General features: G+C 43.6%; 1 protein-coding gene across 1 annotated transcript in view; it reads right to left on the bottom strand.

The window, feature by feature from the left end:
- The window catches only part of LOC143287236 (metabotropic glutamate receptor 2-like), a 544548-nt gene that overhangs the window by 446759 nt on the left and 77789 nt on the right, over positions 1-20000 (bottom strand). The window contains 1 exon segment of the mRNA XM_076595180.1: positions 15917-16071. Coding sequence (XP_076451295.1) covers positions 15917-16071 — 155 coding nt within the window.

Raw genomic sequence — 20000 nt, 5'->3', positions numbered from 1 at the left:
TCTGTCTGTCTGTCTGTCTGTCTCTTCCTCTCTCTCTCTCTCTCTCTCTCTCTCTCTCTCTCTCTCTTTCTCTCTCTCTCATTCCAGAAAATTCATTCATTCATTCATTCATTCATCCTGTCTCTAGCTTTGTCTGTCTGTCTGTCTGTATTTCTGTTTCACTCACTCTACCTCACTCTTTTACTTGGAATATCTGTTACTTGCATTTATCGCTGTGTGGTGTTGTTGCTGTATTTGTTTTGAAATGTTCACATCTTACAGCGTCACGACAGGTTGTGGGATTAAGTGTAGAAATGATCCACCTCTCTCTCTCTCTCTCTCTCTCTCTCTCTCTCTCTCTCTCTCTCTGTTTGTGCTTACTCTGTTGCCCTCAGAAAATAGAATGCTTTCAATTCATTCATATTCAATTCTCTCTCTCTCTCTCTCTCTCTCTCTCTCTCTCTCTCTCTCTCTCTCTCTCTCTTTCTCTTTCTCTCTTTCTGTATGTGTATGTCTAGATATTTATGTGTGTATCTGTGTTTGTGTGCGTCTGTGCATGAGTATGTGTTAGTGTTTCTGTTTGTTATTGTTAGTGTTAGTGTGTGTGTGTGTGTATGTGTGTGTGTGTGTGTGTGTGTGTGTGTGCCTGTCTGTCTGTCTGTATCTGTGTCTGTGTGTATCTGTGTGCGTTGCAGTGTGAACATACACAAGTGCATGCGCAAGTGCAGAGCGTCCTCTTATCCTTTATGTACTCTCTTCAGCTCGTACAGGATCTTAGTTCCCCCGTTTTGTTTTGTTTGTTTTTCTGTTGTTTTTTTTTCTCACTGAAAGAGTTCCTCCATCGGCATTCTCCCCTGGGTCTGTTTCAGTTTCACTTTCACTTTCTCAAGGAGGCGTCACTGCGTTCGGACAAATCCATACACGCTACACCACATCTGTTGAGCAGATGCCTGACCAGCAGCATAACCCAACGCGCTTAGTCAGGCCTTGAGTGCATGCTTACATATTTGTGTACCTATGAAAGTGGATTTCATTTTACGTAATTTCGCCAGAGGACAACACTCGCGTTGCCATGGGTTCTTTTTCAGTGCGCCAAGTGCGTGCTGCACACGGGACCTCGGTTTATCGTCTCATCCGAAAGACTAGACGCTCAGTTTGATTTTCCAGTCAAACTTAGGAGAAAGGGCGAGAGCGGGATTCGAACCCACACCCTCACGGACTCTCTGTATTGGCAGCTGAGCGTCTTAACCATTCTGCCACCTTCCTCCCCCGGGTCTGTGTGTGCCTACTTACTTGTCACTGTTCCTCCTGTCTTCCCTGTGTCTATCAACAAAGCAGCGCGTTAGAATCGTCTGATCGTGGGGATTGCTCTGGTGGCCGGTGAGCGCAGCTAAAACTTCTCGTTTGTCAATACAGTGTCTTCTTCTTCTTTCTTTCTTTCTTTCTTTCTTTCTGTCTTTCTTTCTCTCTTTCTTCCCATTGACTTCGTTGTGCTGTTGTCTTTTTTCTTCTATAGGATGGGAGATATTAATCAGACTGCACTGAAAAAGAGAAATTCCCTCTCTGCCTGTCTGTCTGTCTGTCTGTCTGTCTCTTCCTCTCTATCTCTCTCTCTCTCTCTCTCTCTCTCTCTCTCTCTCTCATTCCAGAAAATTCATTCATTCATTCATTCATCCTGTCTCTAGCTTTGTCTGTCTGTCTGTCTGTATTTCTGTTTCACTCACTCTACCTCACTCTTTTACTTGGAATATCTGTTACTTGCATTTATCGCTGTGTAGTGTTGTTGCTGTATTTGTTTTGAAATGTTCACATCTTACAGTGTCACGACAGGCTGTGGGATTAAGTGTAGAAATGATCCACACCTCTCTCTCTCTCTCTCTCTCTCTCTCTCTCTCTCTCTCTCTCCCTCTCTCCCTCTCTCTCTCTCTCCGTTTGTGCTTACTCTGTTACCCTCGGAAAATATAATGCTTTCAATTCATTCATATTCAATTCTCTCTCTCTCTCTCTCTCTCTCTCTCTCTCTCTCTCTCTCTCTCTCTCTCTCTCTCCCTCCCTCTGTATGTGTATATCTGTATGTGTGTATCTGTGTTTGTGTGCGTCCGTGCATGAGCATGTGTAAGTGTTTCTGTTTGTGTTAGTGTTAGTGTTAGTGCTAGTGTTAGTGCGCGCGCGCGTGTGTGTGTGTGTGTGTGTGTGTGTCTGTCTGTCTGTCTGTGTCTGTGTCTGTGTGTGTCTGTGTACGTTGGAGTGTGAATATACACAAGTGCATGCGCAATTGCAGAGCGTCCTCTTATCCTTTATGTACTCTCTTCAGCTCGTACAGGATCTTAGTTCCCCCGTTTTGTTTTGTTTGGTTTTTTGTTGTTGTTTTTTTTCTCACTGAAAGAGTTCCTCTATCGGCATTCTCCCCCGGGTCTGTTTCAGTTTCAGTTTCACTTTCTCAAGGAGGCGTCACTGCGTTCGGACAAATCCATACACGCTACACCACATCTGTTGAGCAGATGCCTGACCAGCAGCACAACCCAACGCGCTTAGTCAGGCCTTGAGTGCATGCTTACATATTTGTGTACCTATGAAAGTGGATTTCATTTTACGTAATTTCTCCAGAGGACAACACTCTCGTTGCCATGGGTTCTTTTTCAGTGCGCCAAGTGCGTGCTGCACACGGGACCTCGGTTTATCGTCTCATCCGAAAGACTAGACGCTCAGTTTGATTTTCCAGTCAAACTTAGGAGAAAGGGCGAGAGCGGGATTCGAACCCACACCCTCACGGACTCTCTGTATTGGCAGCTGAGCGTCTTAACCATTCTGCCACCTTCCTCCCCCGGGTCTGTGTGTGCCTACTTACTTGTCACTGTTCCTCCTGTCTTCCCTGTGTCTATCAACAAAGCAGCGCGTTAGAATCGTCTGATCGTGGGGATTGCTCTGGTGGCCGGTGAGCGCAGCTAAAACTTCTCGTTTGTCAATACAGTGTCTTCTTCTTTCTTTCTTTCTTTCTTTCTTTCCTTTCTTTCTGTCTTTCTTTCTCTCTTTCTTCCCATTGACTTCGTTGTGCTGTTGTCTTTTTTCTTCTATAGGATGGGAGATATTAATCAGACTGCACTGAAAAAGAGAAATTCCCTCTCTGCCTGTCTGTCTGTCTGTCTGTCTCTTCCTCTCTATCTCTCTCTCTCTCTCTCATTCCAGAAAATTCATTCATTCATTCATTCATCCTGTCTCTAGCTTTGTCTGTCTGTCTGTCTGTATTTCTGTTTCACTCACTCTACCTCACTCTTTTACTTGGAATATCTGTTACTTGCATTTATCGCTGTGTAGTGTTGTTGCTGTATTTGTTTTGAAATGTTCACATCTTACAGTGTCACGACAGGCTGTGGGATTAAGTGTAGAAATGATCCACCTCTCTCTCTCTCTCTCTCTCTCTCTCTCTCTCTCTCTCTCTCTCTCTCTCTCTCTCTCTCTCCCTCTCTCTCTCTCTCTCCGTTTGTGCTTACTCTGTTGCCCTCGGAAAATAGAATGCTTTCAATTCATTCATATTCAATTCTCTCTCTCTCTCTCTCTCTCTCTCTCTCTCTCTCTCTCTCTCTCTCTCTCTCTTCTCTCTCTCTCCCTCTGTATGTGTATATCTGTATGTGTGTATCTGTGTTTGTGTGCGTCTGCGCATGAGCATGTGTAAGTGTTTCTGTTTGTGTTATTGTTAGTGTTAGTGCTAGTGTTAGTGCGCGTGTGTGTGCGCGTTTTTGTGTCTGTCTGTCTGTCTGTCTGTATCTGTGTCTGTGTGTATCTGTGTACGTTGGAGTGTGAATATACACAAGTGCATGCGCAAGTGCAGAGCGTCCTCTTATCCTTTATGTATTCTCTTCAGCTCGCACAGGATCTTAGTTCCCCCGTTTTGTTTTGTTTGTTTTGTTTTTTGTTTTTTTTCTCACTGAAAGAGATCCTCTATCGGCATTCTCCCCCGGGTCTGTTTCAGTTTCAGTTTCACTTTCTCAAGGAGGCGTCACTGCGTTCGGACAAATCCATACACGCTACACCACATCTGTTGAGCAGATGCCTGACCAGCAGCATAACCCAACGCGCTTAGTCAGGCCTTGAGTGCATGCTTACATATTTGTGTACCTATGAAAGTGGATTTCATTTTACGTAATTTCGCCAGAGGACAACACTCTCGTTGCCATGGGTTCTTTTTCAGTGCGCCAAGTGCGTGCTGCACACGGGACCTCGGTTTATCGTCTCATCCGAAAGACTAGACGCTCAGTTTGATTTTCCAGTCAAACTTAGGAGAAAGGGCGAGAGCGGGATTCGAACCCACACCCTCACGGACTCTCTGTATTGGCAGCTGAGCGTCTTAACCATTCTGCCACCTTCCTCCCCCGGGTCTGTGTGTGCCTACTTACTTGTCACTGTTCCTCCTGTCTTCCCTGTGTCTATCAACAAAGCAGCGCGTTAGAATCGTCTGATCGTGGGGATTGCTCTGGTGGCCGGTGAGCGCAGCTAAAACTTCTCGTTTGTCAATACAGTGTCTTCTTCTTCTTCTTCTTTCTTTCTTCCTTTCTTTCTTTCTGTCTGTCTTTCTGTCAATTATTTGCTTTTTTTTTTACACTGGGGCTTTACAAAAGAAAGAGAGAAAGGGGGAGGGGAAGACTATTTGCTTATTTATCATCATTGTTGTCTTATTTATTTATTTACTTATTTATTATCATTATTATTATTATTATTATTACCTTTTTTATATTATAATTATTATTGATTGATTTATTCATTTATGTACGCTTATCTATTATTTATTCACCTTTTTTTTTCTTTTTTCTTTTTTTCTCAAGGCCTGACTAAGCGCCTTGGGTTACGCTGCTGGTCAGGCATCTGCTTGGCAGATGTGGTGTAGCGTATATGGATTTGTCCGAACGCAGTGACGCCTCCTTGAGCTACTGAAACTGAAATTGAAACTGTCTTTCATCTTCTTTTTCACCATCATCATGATCATGATCATGATCATCTTCTTCTTCTTCTTCTTCTTCTTCTTCTTCTTCTTCTTCTTCTTCTCCTCTCACTAACTATTTCTCTCTCACTCTATCTCGCCCCCCACCCGCACTCCTCCCCCTTTCTCTCTTTCTTTTGTACAGCCCCAGTGTAATATGTTGACCTTTTTGAATGTTTACTGGTGAAATGAGATCAACATTTCCAAGGCAGAAGCTGCAGCCCTTAACAGAATCGTAAAAACTCCCACCAAGATTACTTGGGCTGATCTACCTTCTCTAGAAGACATATATTATAAGCGGCTACTCAAAAAAGCAAAATTATTAATCAGCCAGGACGAATCACATCCAGATTTTGGGATTTTCAAGATGCTCCCCTCTGGTCGACGGTACAGAAGTATAAGGACGAAAACCAATCGCTTCGCCAATAGCTTTTTCCCCAAAGCAGTCAATGCCTTGTCTCTCGAATAAATCCAGTATAATAAATAGAATTGTGCAATCAACAACCATCTACCTGAAGATCTAGTCATCAGCCCCATCCACATGTAATATGCGGCTTCTGTTGAAGCGTGTGTGTGGTGTGTGTGTGTGTGTGTGTGTGTGTGTGTGTGTGTGTGTGTGTGTGTGTGTGTGTGTGTGTGTGTGTGTGTGTGTGCAGTGCGTGCATGTGTGAGTATGCACAAGTTTTTATATTGATATGCACTTGTATGTATCCTAATTTCTATTGTATCTGTGTTTGTGCATGATTTTCGATTCATGTTCGTACCTTGTTATGCACTATTCCCCCCCCTCACCCCCACCACCCACCCCGCCTCCCCCCCATCAATATTCCTTGTGACCCTGGTACACTTGGTAATAAAGACATATTCTATTTTATTCTATGTAGCATGCATTTAATGTACATTTACGACTTGACGTCTTGTGCACTTATAAGTGGTATAATTGATTTCACTGTACAAACTCAATGGTATCCTAGTACAGTGGGATGAAAAAAGACCAGTGACTGACAACCTGACCTTCTGGTTCTGTGTGGAGTCTCCCGTCGGTCCGACGGATGAGTAGGCAGGCAGGCTTATCTGTCGGTGTGTGTCCTCTTATGGGAGAAGAGACCGATTCTGGAAGCACAGCACTTCCCACAGGTGTTGCAAGGGAAAACGTCTCCAGAAGTTGAGCCCTGCTTCCTTCGCTCACGCTTCTCCTTAATGGCCAGCGTTCTCTTGTTTTCAAACGTCTTTATGCCACTAGAGCACAACATCCTCCAGCGAGAGCGGTCAAGGGCATCAGTTTCCCAGGAAGCGATGTCTATGTCACAGGCTTTGAGGTTTGTCTTCAAGGTGTCCTTGAAGCGCTTGCAGGGTCTTCCAAGTTCACGGTGGCCTTCCTTCAGCTGGCCATACAAAAGCATCTTCGGGATCCTGCTGTCTGTCATGCGGACAACGTGTCCTGTCCAGCGTAGCTGGCACTGGATCAGCAGGCTTTCGATGCTGGGCAGGCCCTTCTAGTTCAGTTCAGTCCTATCTCACAGCAAGGTGACATCCCTTTATTGACAAGCGAACGCGTCTGCAAAGGTCGAGGGGTTAAAAGGGCCGTCTTTCGTTTCGGTTTGCGCCGTCAGACAGACAGTTAGACAGGAAGGGGTTACACAGCCATGCTGTTGGGCCCAAGTCAAACTTCACGGAGATGGTACAATGAGAGGACTTCTGTGCGGGTGCAATCCATCAAGTACTCTTTAATCTTTTCTTCTGCTCCTTTGTGGGTTTTTTTGTTTTTTTGTTTTCTTTACTTCCTTTGTGTTTTCTTTCTTTCTTTGTTATGTTTTGTTTGTTTGGGTTTTTTTGGTTGTTGTTGGGTTTGTTTTTTCTTTGGGGATGTGGGGGCCGGGGGGATGTGGGGGTCTCTCTCTCTCTGTCTCTCTCTCTCTCACTCTCTCTCCCACTCTCTCTCTGTCTCTCTGTCACTGTCTCTCTCTGTCTCTCTGTCTCTCTCGCTATCTCTCCTTTCTTCTGTTTAAACTTTTCTGGGTCTTTTCGCCTTTGATTTCAGCTGCTCCATGTCTGTTTGTTTTTTGTGCTTTTTTCCCCCTTCTTTGATACTCTGTTTCCTTCGATCTCTATCGAGACGATTATACCTATATATATACATATATATATATATATATATATATATATATATATATATATATATATATATATATATATAGGTATAATCGTCTCGATATATATATATATGTGTGTGTGTGTGTGTGTGTGTGTGTGTGTGTGTGTGTGTGTGTGTGTGTGTGTGTGTGTGTGTGTGTGTGTGTGTGTGTGTGTGTGAGTAAACAACCAAAACGTACAAACCGTTGTTTTTTTTACATTCTGTTCACTGATATCCTCACTTGTGACAGAGACAGCAAGAGTGTCTGTGTGAGAGAAGGGAAAGAGGGAGGGGTAAAGGAAGGAAGATGGATGGTGTCAGATGAAGGAAAGGAGAGAGGGGGGAAAACTGACGAAAAGAGGAACAGACAGCTGGAGAGATACATAGACAGACACGGACAGAGACACACAGAAACAGTTAGAGACAAAGGCTGTCAGACAGACAGACAGACAGACTTCTAGAAGAAAAAAAAAGGCAGACAGATGCACAGACAGAAGACGTAACAGACAGATGCACAGACAGAAGACGTAACAGACAGATGCACAGACAGAAGACGTAACAGACAGATGCACAGACAGAAGACGTAACAGACAGATGCACAGACAGAAGACGTAACAGACAGATGCACAGACAGAAGAGATGCACAGACAGGAGACGTAACAGACAGATGCACAGACAGAAGACGTAACAGACAGATGCACAGACAGAAGACGTAACAGACAGATGCACAGACAGAAGAGATGCACAGACAGGAGACGTAACAGACAGATGCACAGACAGAAGACGTAACAGACAGATGCACAGACAGAAGTGATGCACAGACAGAAGACGTAACAGACAGATGCACAGACAGAAGTGATGCACAGACAGAAGACGTAACAGACAGATGCACAGACAGAAGAGATGCACAGACAGGAGACGTAACAGACAGATGCACAGACAGAAGACGTAACAGACAGATGCACAGACAGAAGAGATGCACAGACAGGAGACGTAACAGACAGATGCACAGACAGAAGACGTAACAGACAGATGCACAGATAGAAGAGATGCACAGACAGAAGACGTAACAGACAGATGCACAGACAGAAGACGTAACAGACAGATGCACAGACAGAAGAGATGCACAGACAGAAGACGTAACAGACAGATGCACAGACAGAAGACGTAACAGACAGATGCACAGACAGAAGACGTAACAGACAGATGCACAGACAGAAGACGTAACAGAGCGAGACAGAAAATGCCCCGAGGTCAGTTAGAAATGGATAATAAATTGCACTGGGCCGCATGCTGAGGTGAAGCGTAAAATGAAATATTCCAGAATTTCAATTGAAACCACGGATTTTTTTTTCTTCTTTTTAATAGCAACACTTGAGAAATATTGATTCTCTTTGCTTCTTGGCCGTGCTTTTTTTTTTTTTTCTTCTTTCTTTCTTTTTCTTTTTCTTTTTGTTCGTAATATAGAGTAATGGTGCTAAATTATGTTTCTCAATAATAATGTGGAGAGGAAAAGAGAGTATTTGACAGACAGAAGAAGTATGGGTAGGGTGAGTGACGTGAGTGTTCGAGAGAGGAACAGAGAGAAAGAAAGAAAGAGACAGAGACACACAGAGAGACAGACAGAGAGAGAGAGAGAGAGAGAGAGAGAGAGAGAGAGAGAGAGAGAGAACAAAAAAAAAACATAGAGATACAGAGAGTCAGAACTCAGAAATACTTTACTGCAAGGCCACTGGCTTGTTTACAAAGAAGGTACACACATACACGCAAAATACCGTTAATAAAATGAGGAATGGACCAAGATCATGGACACAACATTACGTAACAAAAAAGCAGGTAAAAAATAAGACTTCGGTTCGTAACATTCCCAAAATGATGCTGGAACCTTTTCAGTGCCAAGCATTATTTTGACTTGTGATTGCTGTTTGCCAGGCAGTTTTAGGCTGCGGAGGATAATGAACAAAAAGATATATAGCACGTCAACTAATGCAATAAAGTGTGCACAACCCATACTTTTTTTCTGAAAGGACTCTCAAATTCTGATAATTAGAAGTTCATTAAATACAATGATTGAAGTAACGTTCAACCACACAGTAACCAACTCCATTCAGTCGGATCAAGTTCTCTTCAATCGCTGTCCAATGTTTCCGTCCTCAGGAGTGTGGGAGGGAGGCAAACGGCGTCTTTGTACGAAGGCCGTTATATATATTCCCCCCCCCCCCCGCCCCCCCTCTCCCCCCCCCCCTACCCCCCCCCCCCCCCCCTCCCCATGAAACCAGCTTAGCATCTGATGCGTGAAAAGTCAGTAGCATGGAGGAGAGGCCGTAATGTCAGAGTTCCAATCAATTCATTCCCACCAACGTTGCTGCGGATAAGTATTATACTAGTTAGGGCAGACAGTATCTTTCACAACTGCTGGTTGATTAACATTAATAATGGAGTCTCCCGTCGGACCGACGGACGAGTAGGCAGGCAGGCTTATCTGTCGGTGTGTGTCCTCTTATGGGAGAAGAGGCCGATTCTGGATGCGCAGCACTTCCCACAGGTGTTGCAAGGGAAAACGTCTCCAGAAGTTGAGCCCTGCTTCCTTCGCTCACGCTTCTCCTTAATGGCCAGCGTTCTCTTGTTTTCAAACGTCTTTATGCCACTAGAGCACAGCATCCTCCAGCGAGAGCGGTCAAGGGCATCAGTTTCCCAGGAAGCGATTTCTATGTCACAGGCTTTGAGGTTTCTCTTCAAGGTGTCCTTGAAGCGCTTGCAGGGTCTTCAAAGTTCGCGGTGGCCTTCCTTCAGCTGGCTGATTAACATTACACTTGGTTAAATCACACACGTGTGTGTACCGTTGAAAATGCCTCGAGAATGTCTCATGGTATTGTTTCCTTGAGACAATATATCGAGCAGAGGATTGTGAAGAAAGCATGTAAAGGAGTGGAAAGGGAATAGGAAAGGGAGGTTTGGATGTGTATGTTGTCATGTTGTGATATACGCTTTTGACTCACTCCATTAAAACCCCTTGAGTGCCATAGCACGTATCACTTTCGTGAATAGTGATGTCACTAATGAGTCATCTGAAGAAGAGAAATAATTCTGGAAGGCTGAAAATTAAAACAGTTTATCTAGAGTGGTATATCTCCAGGCCATTATTGTTTTATGAATTGAAACACCACTTTCTACTGTTTTTTCCACCGGCACTGAAGGGCTTTTAACAATTGAATCCTGAGTCTTCAATGTCGCCAATGCATTCCAAGTAAGGTGAACACTGCATTGTATTAACCAAGGCAGACAGTTCGAAAGCGAAATGTCACTTGAACACTGCTTTAGGATATAACATGGAGATGTCTGTGAGAACTAAAATTGTAACTCACTAACTGCTTGTTCAGAGAGGAAGAACACGAACTATCCAAGATAATGGGGGGGTGAAGGAATTGAAAAGAATGCGAATAAACGAATCAAGGCAATAACAGCATAACTTAAAAATCGTTGAAGTTGCTAATCAAATGGCTGCATGTATACGTGTGTACGGCCAGTCCTCTCTTCTCCTCTACACAGACCCCTCGGATGTCCAGTGGCTGTCTCAATCACCCAACCTTTAGCTTCCGTCGTCAGAATTGTGGTATTCTTTGTCAACATTCACCTCTTCAGTGTAAGAGCCTTCCGCTTGCAATATTTTCATGGTGGTAACTGGGGTGAAACGCTGTTAACGTCGTCTCTTTCGCCGTTCGTATGGAGAGAGTTAAAAAGGGGGGGGGGGGAAGGATGGTGCAACCACTGTGGCGACGTGCTACTCCCCTATTCCCTGGGAAAAGCAGCCCACCATTTACCCAGAGAAAATCAGTCGTTGACAAGAAATAAGTACGTTTCACACAATACATGCGGACAAGACCGAACACTCCTTAAAAGCAGTGTGCTGGGCAAACGTGTAGGCATCGCTTTAGGCAGAGAAAAGTGGGACTGTTTAATCCGGCGGAGGACTTCCTTTCCCGGGTGTCCATGCGGCCGTTGTCGGCGCATTGATCCGAGTGGCCACTTGACACAGCTGTCGGAGAGAGGCAGGAGAGAGACTATGTAGCCGTTGGGGTCCTGTGAGACTGGCCGGTTTTTATCTAATGAAGTCGCCCCACCTCTTTTTTTTCTTTTTTTTTTTTTTTTTTTTTTGGTTGTTGTTGTTGTTTGTTTGTTTGTTTTTCTCCCTATTGACAGCTGTTCCTTCCTTGCACACCTCCTTCGGTGTACTCTGTGTGTGTGTGTGTGTGTGTGTGTGTGTGTGTGAGTCCTTCTGCCTCCCTGGACCAAACTTGAACTCGATAAATAATCGCAAAAAACTTTGAAAAGTGTGCATGGTGTTGTCTAAGCAGGTGTATATGTAGCAACTACTTTGAAATCCTATTTTTCAATGTTTATCAATGAACAGACCCAAGGTATTTTAAAATATGGTGGACGCGGAATCAAACTGTCTCCAGATGTCATATTATCAATTATACTGTTCGCTGATGCTATTGCGCTTATTGATCGCGCCGTTCGTTTGCAAACACGATGAAGTTAATATTTTGTATGATATGCCAAAAGTCAGTCTAAATTGGGTTTCCGGATTAAAATGATACTGAAACCTCAAAAACGTTGATTTACAATTTACATAGAAAAAAAAGAATGCATTAATGGTAGCCTTCTTTCCTGTTATGAAGAATTGTATTCTGGAGAAGTAGAACTAAAATTGTTGGCGTGTATAAACTCTTTAAACTGTCTCCCACATCAGCATTTCTTGATTCTGCTGAATGAGTCCAAAAGGGAATGTTTTTGTTGTTGTTGTTGCTGTTTTATTATAAGGCTTTTGTGGAATACTGGACAACATGTTCCCCTTAGTTTTCTTTCCCAAATGACTCTCAAATGAAGACCATTCTGATATTATTACGATTCCGAAATTTGGGGAAGGGACGCAAGATCAAAAATATGAATAGAAGGAATATATTTAACTGCATTTATCTGATGCGTGTATATATGTGTGTGCGTGTATGTGCGTGCGTGACTGCGTGTGCGCGCGCGTGTTTGTGTGTCTGTGTGAAAATACAATCATGGGAATCTGGCTTCCGACAGAAAGTAATAAATGAAAATGGGTACCATAAAAAGTCATATAAAAAGCACAGTAATAGAGTAACTCATAACGTCAATGACAAACAGTACGGCCTTCGGTCATAATCGCTTGCTATGTATGCTGCTACCGTCCACACAAGGAAATTGGAGTGTCCTAGAGCCTGGGATAAGAGAAAGAGAGGGGGAGATAGAAAGTGACAGAGAGAGAGGCAGATACAGAGACACAGAGAGAGAGAATCAGCCCCATTCTAAGATTGCTTCTACATTATGGCCCCGTTCCATATCTCCGACTGGCTCAGTTCTGGACGTCTCTATTCCTTTGCTGACGGCGTTTTGCTGCTGCAGACCTCGTAGTCACTATTTCACTAATGCCTGTCTCAGACTCAACGCTTTAAAATCGGATTTTCTGTGGAACGTTCCTTCTGGATACATGTGAAGCCCGAAGAGCACTCACTACACAGTGCGAAACAGCTGTCGCTCGCTGTGCATACTGATTTCCCTTTTTGGAGGAACAAGAAGGCTAGCATGAGCATTAATGAAGGATTTGTTTTAAAAACCCACCACCCCACTCAAAGAGCAAATCAGTTTTAAAGATTAAAAGTTTTTCGACGTTTCTTCCACTTATTTGTGGAAGATGGAGACATCTGGGTTTGGATTTATTATTCACTCTGTAACACCATATCACGAACCATCCAATGAGCCCTTCAGGCCTGTGATGCGGGGTCCAGTTAATCTTGGGATTCACTCTCAAGAGTTCCTTTTAGCCCCTTCTGGATTATCCTCCCTTGTCCCCAGCCCCACTGGCAGTGCCTGGTATTTTTTCCACCTGCTGATTTCAAGACAATGTTAAGACGATTACTTCATTCAAAATTCTCGTTTTTGCCTCCAGCTCTGTGTTCTTTGATACGAAAGTTACTCATTGTATAACCATGCATTGTATTGTGTTGTGTTACATGGTAAGGTACGGTGTGCTGTGGAATGCCATAGTATGGTCTAGTGTGATATGTTGTGGTAAGCTATGCTATGCTATTGGATTTTATTGTGTGAGTGTCATTCCTCATTCTCAACCGATTTTATCTGAATGAAATTTGGCCTGAACCCCCGTCCCCCGCCTCTATCCCACACCCCTGTCCTACGCCCACTGCCTTCGTACCCCGGCTTTCAACCCTGGAAAATGTTCAGCCTATGCTTCTCGTTCCTAGCTTTACTGGTTTTACCTCTGGAGCAACACCGTTTAGTTCAGGTGGGTGACTGCAGACAAAGCAAGAAAGAAACATGCAAAGAGCAAGTCCGATGCCGTTGTGGCAATGCCAGTTTTGCTCACTGTTCTGGACGGGATGGCCGATGAGAGGTGGGCTCAGTCAGGCTTCAGTCACCCAACACACACACACACACACACACACACACACACGTATATTAGAGTAAGCTCCGTTCTTCCTCTGATACTCGATTTCTCAGGATACCTCACGTCAGAAGTAAGACCTATGGACACAGATCGTTTTCTATGCAATCGCCAAAGACGTGGAACAAGCTCCCTGATAACCTCCGTCATTCTCATTCCCTCGCATCTTTTAAATCTCGTCTCAAAACTCATCTTTTCCCTCAGCATTAAGTTCAATTGTGGCAGGTCCACTTCCTTTTCGTTAGCTGTGCTTGACTATGTGTATATACATATGTATGTGTACATAACTACATGCATGTATATGAACGTGTATTGTGTGTGCGTGTGTTTATGTAAGTTTGTGCCTGCCTATGTGTGCGTATGTGTTAGGGTAGCTGTTAGATACACATGCATGTTAAAATGTATGTATGCGGTGCGTGTGTGTGTGTGTGTGTGTGTGTGTGTGTGTGTGTGTAACATAGATATAATGTTTTATGTTAACAAAAGCGTTTTTGTAAAGCACCTAGAGCAGATTTCTGGATAGTGTGCTATACAAGTATCCATTATTATTATTGATTTTATAATCATGTTTCTTTCTGGACTACAAATCTTTATTGCCCAGGAAATTATACGCCTGTTGACAGTTCTTGATTTCGCATGCCCTTTGTTGTGTTCGATTTTATTATCATTATTATATATGAATGTATGATGGAAGTTACTCTTTGTTTCTTATCCTCTGAATTTCTATCTAAATGTTCTATACCAGAGGCTTACGGTTTGGATTTACTTGTGCGCATGCTATTTGCTTTTCTTTACATTTCTTCATGTTTGGTTTGTTGTTTTTTGGCTAGTCTCCAAAGCAATGAAAGACGAACCAAGAACAAATGTATATATATATGCGTGTGTGTGTATGTGTGTGTGTGTGTGTGTGTGTGTGTGTGTGTGTGTGTGTGTGTGTGTGTGTGTGTGTGTGTGTGTGTGTGTGTGTGTGTGAAGGAAAGGAGCTTTCGAGAAGTGCGTGCGCAAATGATATCCGCAAAACTGTAGGACAGTAACATCATGTGTGGGTGGTAAAAATTAGCACTTGCTCTTCACGGACACTAGCATTCACACCCCAACCTCCCATCTTCTGGTTTCTCCGATGACAAAAACACTTTGGAGGCTCTTCGTCTGCGTGGCAAAGATTCGTCATATTTTCTTGGTTTTTTTGTTGGTTTTTTTTGGACTGTTTTATTTTCTTTTTTTTTTTTTTTTTTTCTTTCGCCTGGAATGAAGTTCCCTGCTTCACTGTTCTCTTGATCTGAATGTCTACAGACATGACACCACCGATGTATTATTTAAAGGCTCAGGGTGTCGTGAATCTGGTTTTGTGTGTGTGTGTGTGTGTGTGTGTGTGTGTGCGCGCGCGCGCGCGCGCGCGTGTGTGTGTGTGTGTGTGTGTGTGCGTGTGTGTGTGTGCGTGTGTGTGTGTGTGCGTGTTTGGCCTATCAGCATAGTGCAAGTGATCTGTGCAGCCTGTACATTTTTTGCAGTGCTTTAGGCAGATATTGATTCCAATGTCTTTTAACTACCCCCCCCCCCCCCCGCCCCCCGCACCCTCGCTCCCAACTTCCCCGGCCCCCCTCCCCGCCTCTCCCTCGAGAATTGCATCTTCCTGATTGATCTCGTTGCCATAGTTTTATCAGCAGAATGCGTTGAGTGGTATTGAAGTGTGTGTGTGTGTGTGTGTGTGTGTGTGTGCGCGCGCGCGCGCGTACACTTGTGTTTATGTGTGTGTACACGTGTGTGTGTGTGAGGTGGGTGTAGCGTGCGTGCGGTTGCACGCGTGTGTGTATATGTGTGTGTGAGAAAGATATGGTGTGTGTGTGTGTGTGTGTGTGTGTGTTTACGCGCACGCACGCGTGTGCGTATGTGTCTTCTTGTTTGACAGAGACAAAGAAAGAGAGACAAACAAAGCCTGACGCAGAGATAGTGAGACAAAGACGGATAAAGAGAGAGAGAGAAAGATTAAGACCAGACAGGTACAGAGGACATAGATTCATCTCTCTCTCTCTCTCTCTCTCTCTCTCTCTCTCTCTCTCTCGCTCTCTCTCTCTCTCTCTTTCTAGATATGTATATAATTATATATATATATACTATATATATATATTTATATATATATATATATATATGATATCTCCAGACATGACGCATATTGAGAGAGACAGACAGTTAGAGGCAGGGAAACACACACACACACACACACACACACACACACACACACACACACACACACACACACACACACACACACACACACACACACACAAGTTTGTCTGCAAATGACAACATCAACGAACAACAAGAAACCGTCACTCACCTGCGGAATCTTGAAGAGCTTGAGCAGGTTGTGCACCTGGATGGATGTGACGCTAGAGGGCGCGCCCAGCACACCGGAAATGATCTTGACCTCGTTCTCGGGTATTGAACCATCCGGACAACGGTAAGAGGAGCCGCCGATACGAGTTATAGATCCTGCAACAGATGGGAGCAACCCAAACATGTTTGTTTCATCAAAGCGTAGCGGAACCACTGGGAAACCGGTTTAACAGACCGTGCAATACTGGAGAGCATAAATTATAAATTCATTTTAACACAGAGAACTAAGTGTGATGAACCATGGGAAGAATAAACTGGGGTGATAAATACTGCGACAGACTGGCCATTCTTTGTTGCTTCTTCTTCTTCTTCTTCTTCTTCTTCTTCTTCTTCTCCTTCTTCTTCTTCTTCGTTCGTGGGCTGCAACTCCCGCGTTCACTCGTGTGTACAATAGTGGGCTTTTACATGTACGACCGTGTTTACCCCGCCATGAAGGCAGCCATACTCCGCTTTCGGGGGTACTTTGTTGCTAAATTCCTGGATCTTTGAACACAGAGAACTAAGTGTGATTGACCCTTTTAAAAACATAAAGCAGAGTGATAAATATTGCTACAGACTGGCGGTACATTGTTGCTGAATTCACGTTTTACATTTATTTGCTTATTTATCATCATTGTTGTCTTATTTATTTATTTATTTATTTATTTATTTATTTATTTATTTATCTATTTTTTATTATTATTATTATTTTATTATTATTATCATTACTACTACCTTTTTTCTATCATAATTATTATTTATTTATTTATGTAAGCTTATCTATTATTTATTCACCTTTTTTTTCTCAAGGCCTGACTAAGCGCGTTGGGTTACGCTGCTAGTCAGGCATCTGCTTGGCAGATGTGGTGTAGCGTATATGGATTTGTCCGAACGCAGTGACGCCTCCTTGAGCTACTGAAACTGAAACTGTTGCTGAATTCGTGGATCTTTGAACACACCGAAAACAAAGTGCGATGAAACCTGGAACACATGAAGCAGAGTGATAAATATTGCGACACACTGGCGATTCTTTGTTGCTCAATTCCTGGATCTTTGAACACAGAGTACTAAGTGTGATGAACCGTGGGAAGCATAAACTAGAGTGACAATTATCATTTTTGTATTTTGTATTTCTTTTTTTTATCACAACAGATTTCTCTGTGTGAAATTTGGGCTGCACTCCCCCAGGGAGAGCGCGTCGCTACACTATAGCGCCACCTTTTTTTTTTTTTTTTTTTTTGTATTTTTCCTGCGTGTAGATTTTGATTTGTTTTTGTTTTTGTTTTTCTATCGAAGTGGATTTTTCTACAGAACTTTGCCAGAAACAACCCTTTTGTTCCCGTGGGGGTTTTTTGGGGGTTTTTTTACGTGCGCAAAGTGCATGCTGCACACGGGACCTCGGTTTAGCGTCTCATCCGAATGACTAGCGACAGACTGGCGTTCTTTGTCGTTTCCTTAACGTCAGAGGGCATGATAGGCAGTCAGCGACTAAGGGCGTGCATTAGGAAAAGAAATCTTTCACGTTCATGTTTCTTTCTTAACTTTTTTTTTTTTTTTTTTTTTACTGCACATGAAATTACCTGCCCGTTGGCAGTTTATGATTTCACACGCTTTTTGTTGTATTTGATTTTTTTTTTAAATAGATTGTTACATATAATTGTATGATGGAATTTAGTATTGTTTCTTATCCTCTGGTGAAAGATTATCAAAATAATCAATCGCAGATTCTCACGTTCTGGGTTCAGTTAAATGAATATCAATGCTCCCCCCCCCCCCCCCCCCCCCCCAGGCCCCCCTCGTCTTGCTTATTTGTTTGTTTGCTTGCTTGCTTTGTTACTAATAAAAGCTTGGGCTATGAACAATGAGAGTAAGAACGGAATATGACTAGAGAAAGGAAATGTAATATCAGCGCGTACTGCGATCCGAAGGAGAAACTGCAATACTGGATCTACGATACAGGAAAAATATATGATGGACCCTGCAATACAGAAAACAAAAAATAAGAGTGATACAGAGACATATAGATGCATTCACAAAACTGCCCCTTCCTATCTCTGCGGCTGCCTTCACCTCTACACTCCATCTCGCTCACTACGATTGGCCTCGGATCCACTCTGTTTACGCATACCCAGATTCAAACACTCGACTGTTGGCCGCCGTTCTTTCTCTGTTTCTGGACCTTGCGATTGGAATGAACTTCCTTTTTCGCTTCGTCAAGTCTCCACACTCAGCTCTTTCAAGTCTGGCCTTAAAACCCACCTCTTCCCAAAATAGCCTCCCTTGCCTGCTTCTTCCTTGTCTTCAGTTTCTCCAGTTTTAGAGTTACGCATGCGTGTGAATGACTGGTGCGAAAGCGCTTTGATTTGTCTCTGCACAAGATTCAGTGCTATATAAATACCATTATTATTATTATAGACAAGCTCGAATCTTGCACACTGCAGCACAGAAGATCAAAATTAACTCACTCAGTACGGTCAGTCCTCTCTTCTCCTCTACACAGACCCCTCAGTACGGCCAGTCCTCTCTTCTCCTCTACACAGACCCCTCAGTACGGCCAGTCCTCTCTTCTCCTCTACACAGACCCCTCAGTACGGTCAGTCCTCTCTTCTCCTCTACACAGACCCCTCAGTACGGCCAGTCCTCTCTTCTCCTCTACACAGACCCCTCAGTACGGCCAGTCCTCTCTTCTCCTCTACACAGACCCCTCAGTACGGCCAGTCCTCTCTTCTCCTCTACACAGACCCCTCAGTACGGCCAGTCCTCTCTTCTCCTCTACACAGACCCCTCGGATGTCCAGTGGGTGTCTGAATGACCCAACCTTTAGCTTCCGTCGTCAGAATTGTGGTATTCTTTGTCAACATTCACCTCTTCAGTATAAGAGCTCTCCGCTTGCAATATTTTGATGATGGTAATTGGGATGAAACGCTGTTAACGTCGTCTCTTTCGCCGTTCGTATGGAGAGAGTTAACTCGGATGATATATTTTCTTGTGCATAGAAGCAAGAATGTTGTGTCCTCCAGCGAAAGGATGCCAGAATAAAGAGTCTGGCAACAGATGTGTGAAATGAATGACGTTTGTGACACGCACAATATATATTACCGAACACAAGCGTGCATGTGTGCGTTATGTGTTTGTCTGTCTGTCTGTCTGTTCTGTTCTGTTCTGTTGTGTTCTGTCTGTCTCTCTAGAGACACGTGTCATTTTATATGGTGTATATATTGAAACTGTGTTTGCAATAGATAGCTTTGACGGACCTTGTCTCATTCGTGTAAATATTTGCTTCTTTTCCTTTCTTTTTTCATGTGTATGTTGAATATAAAATTTACACAAAGAAATAAACTGATAAGCAGTTCATCAAAAATGCATCACCGTTCTGTCCTCACAGTATCTATTATCAGATGATGATGTTACATGTCTGTTTGAGTGTGTGTGTGCGTGTGCGTGTGCGTGCGTGTGTGTGTGTGTGCCTAACTGAAACCTGATTGAATGACACGGGAAACATTAGAAATATTTCCATCATCAAGATAAAACAAAACTAAAACGAAAGAAAAAAAGATGGTCCCATATAATGTATATGCCTTTCTTTCATTGTTCTGATGTAGTTGTTTCGTTTTAGTGTTGTCTTTTTATTCTTTTTAAACATTGCATATCAACAAATGCCAGTCATACATAGCTATATGACAAAGAGAGAGAGAGAGAGAGGGAGAGAGAGGGGGAGGGAGAGAGAGAGGAGGGGGAGCAGGGGGGGGGGAGAACACGAGAGATGTATGGCACTTTGGCTGGCTGGCTCTCTCTCTCTCTCTCTCTCTCTCTCTCTCTCTCTCTTTCCGCTTCTCTGCCGCTCCATCACCGTCAGTCTTGATGACGGTATACATGTCGAAGCGCAAGGCAGTGTATGCATGAGCAGTATACACGCGCGAGGTTCGTTTTGTCAAGCCTCTCACGCGCAAACACCCCCACCCCCAACCTATCCACACCCTTCACTGACAGCCCAGAGAAAGCCCCGTGCATCGTTTCAACGCTGGAGCTTTCTGCGCTTGTGGGAG

Source organism: Babylonia areolata, chromosome 11, assembly GCF_041734735.1.
Source record: "Babylonia areolata isolate BAREFJ2019XMU chromosome 11, ASM4173473v1, whole genome shotgun sequence".
NCBI lineage: Eukaryota > Metazoa > Mollusca > Gastropoda > Neogastropoda > Buccinidae > Babylonia > Babylonia areolata.
Note: the sequence above shows the minus strand (reverse complement) of the source record. Positions and strands in the feature narration are given on the sequence as shown.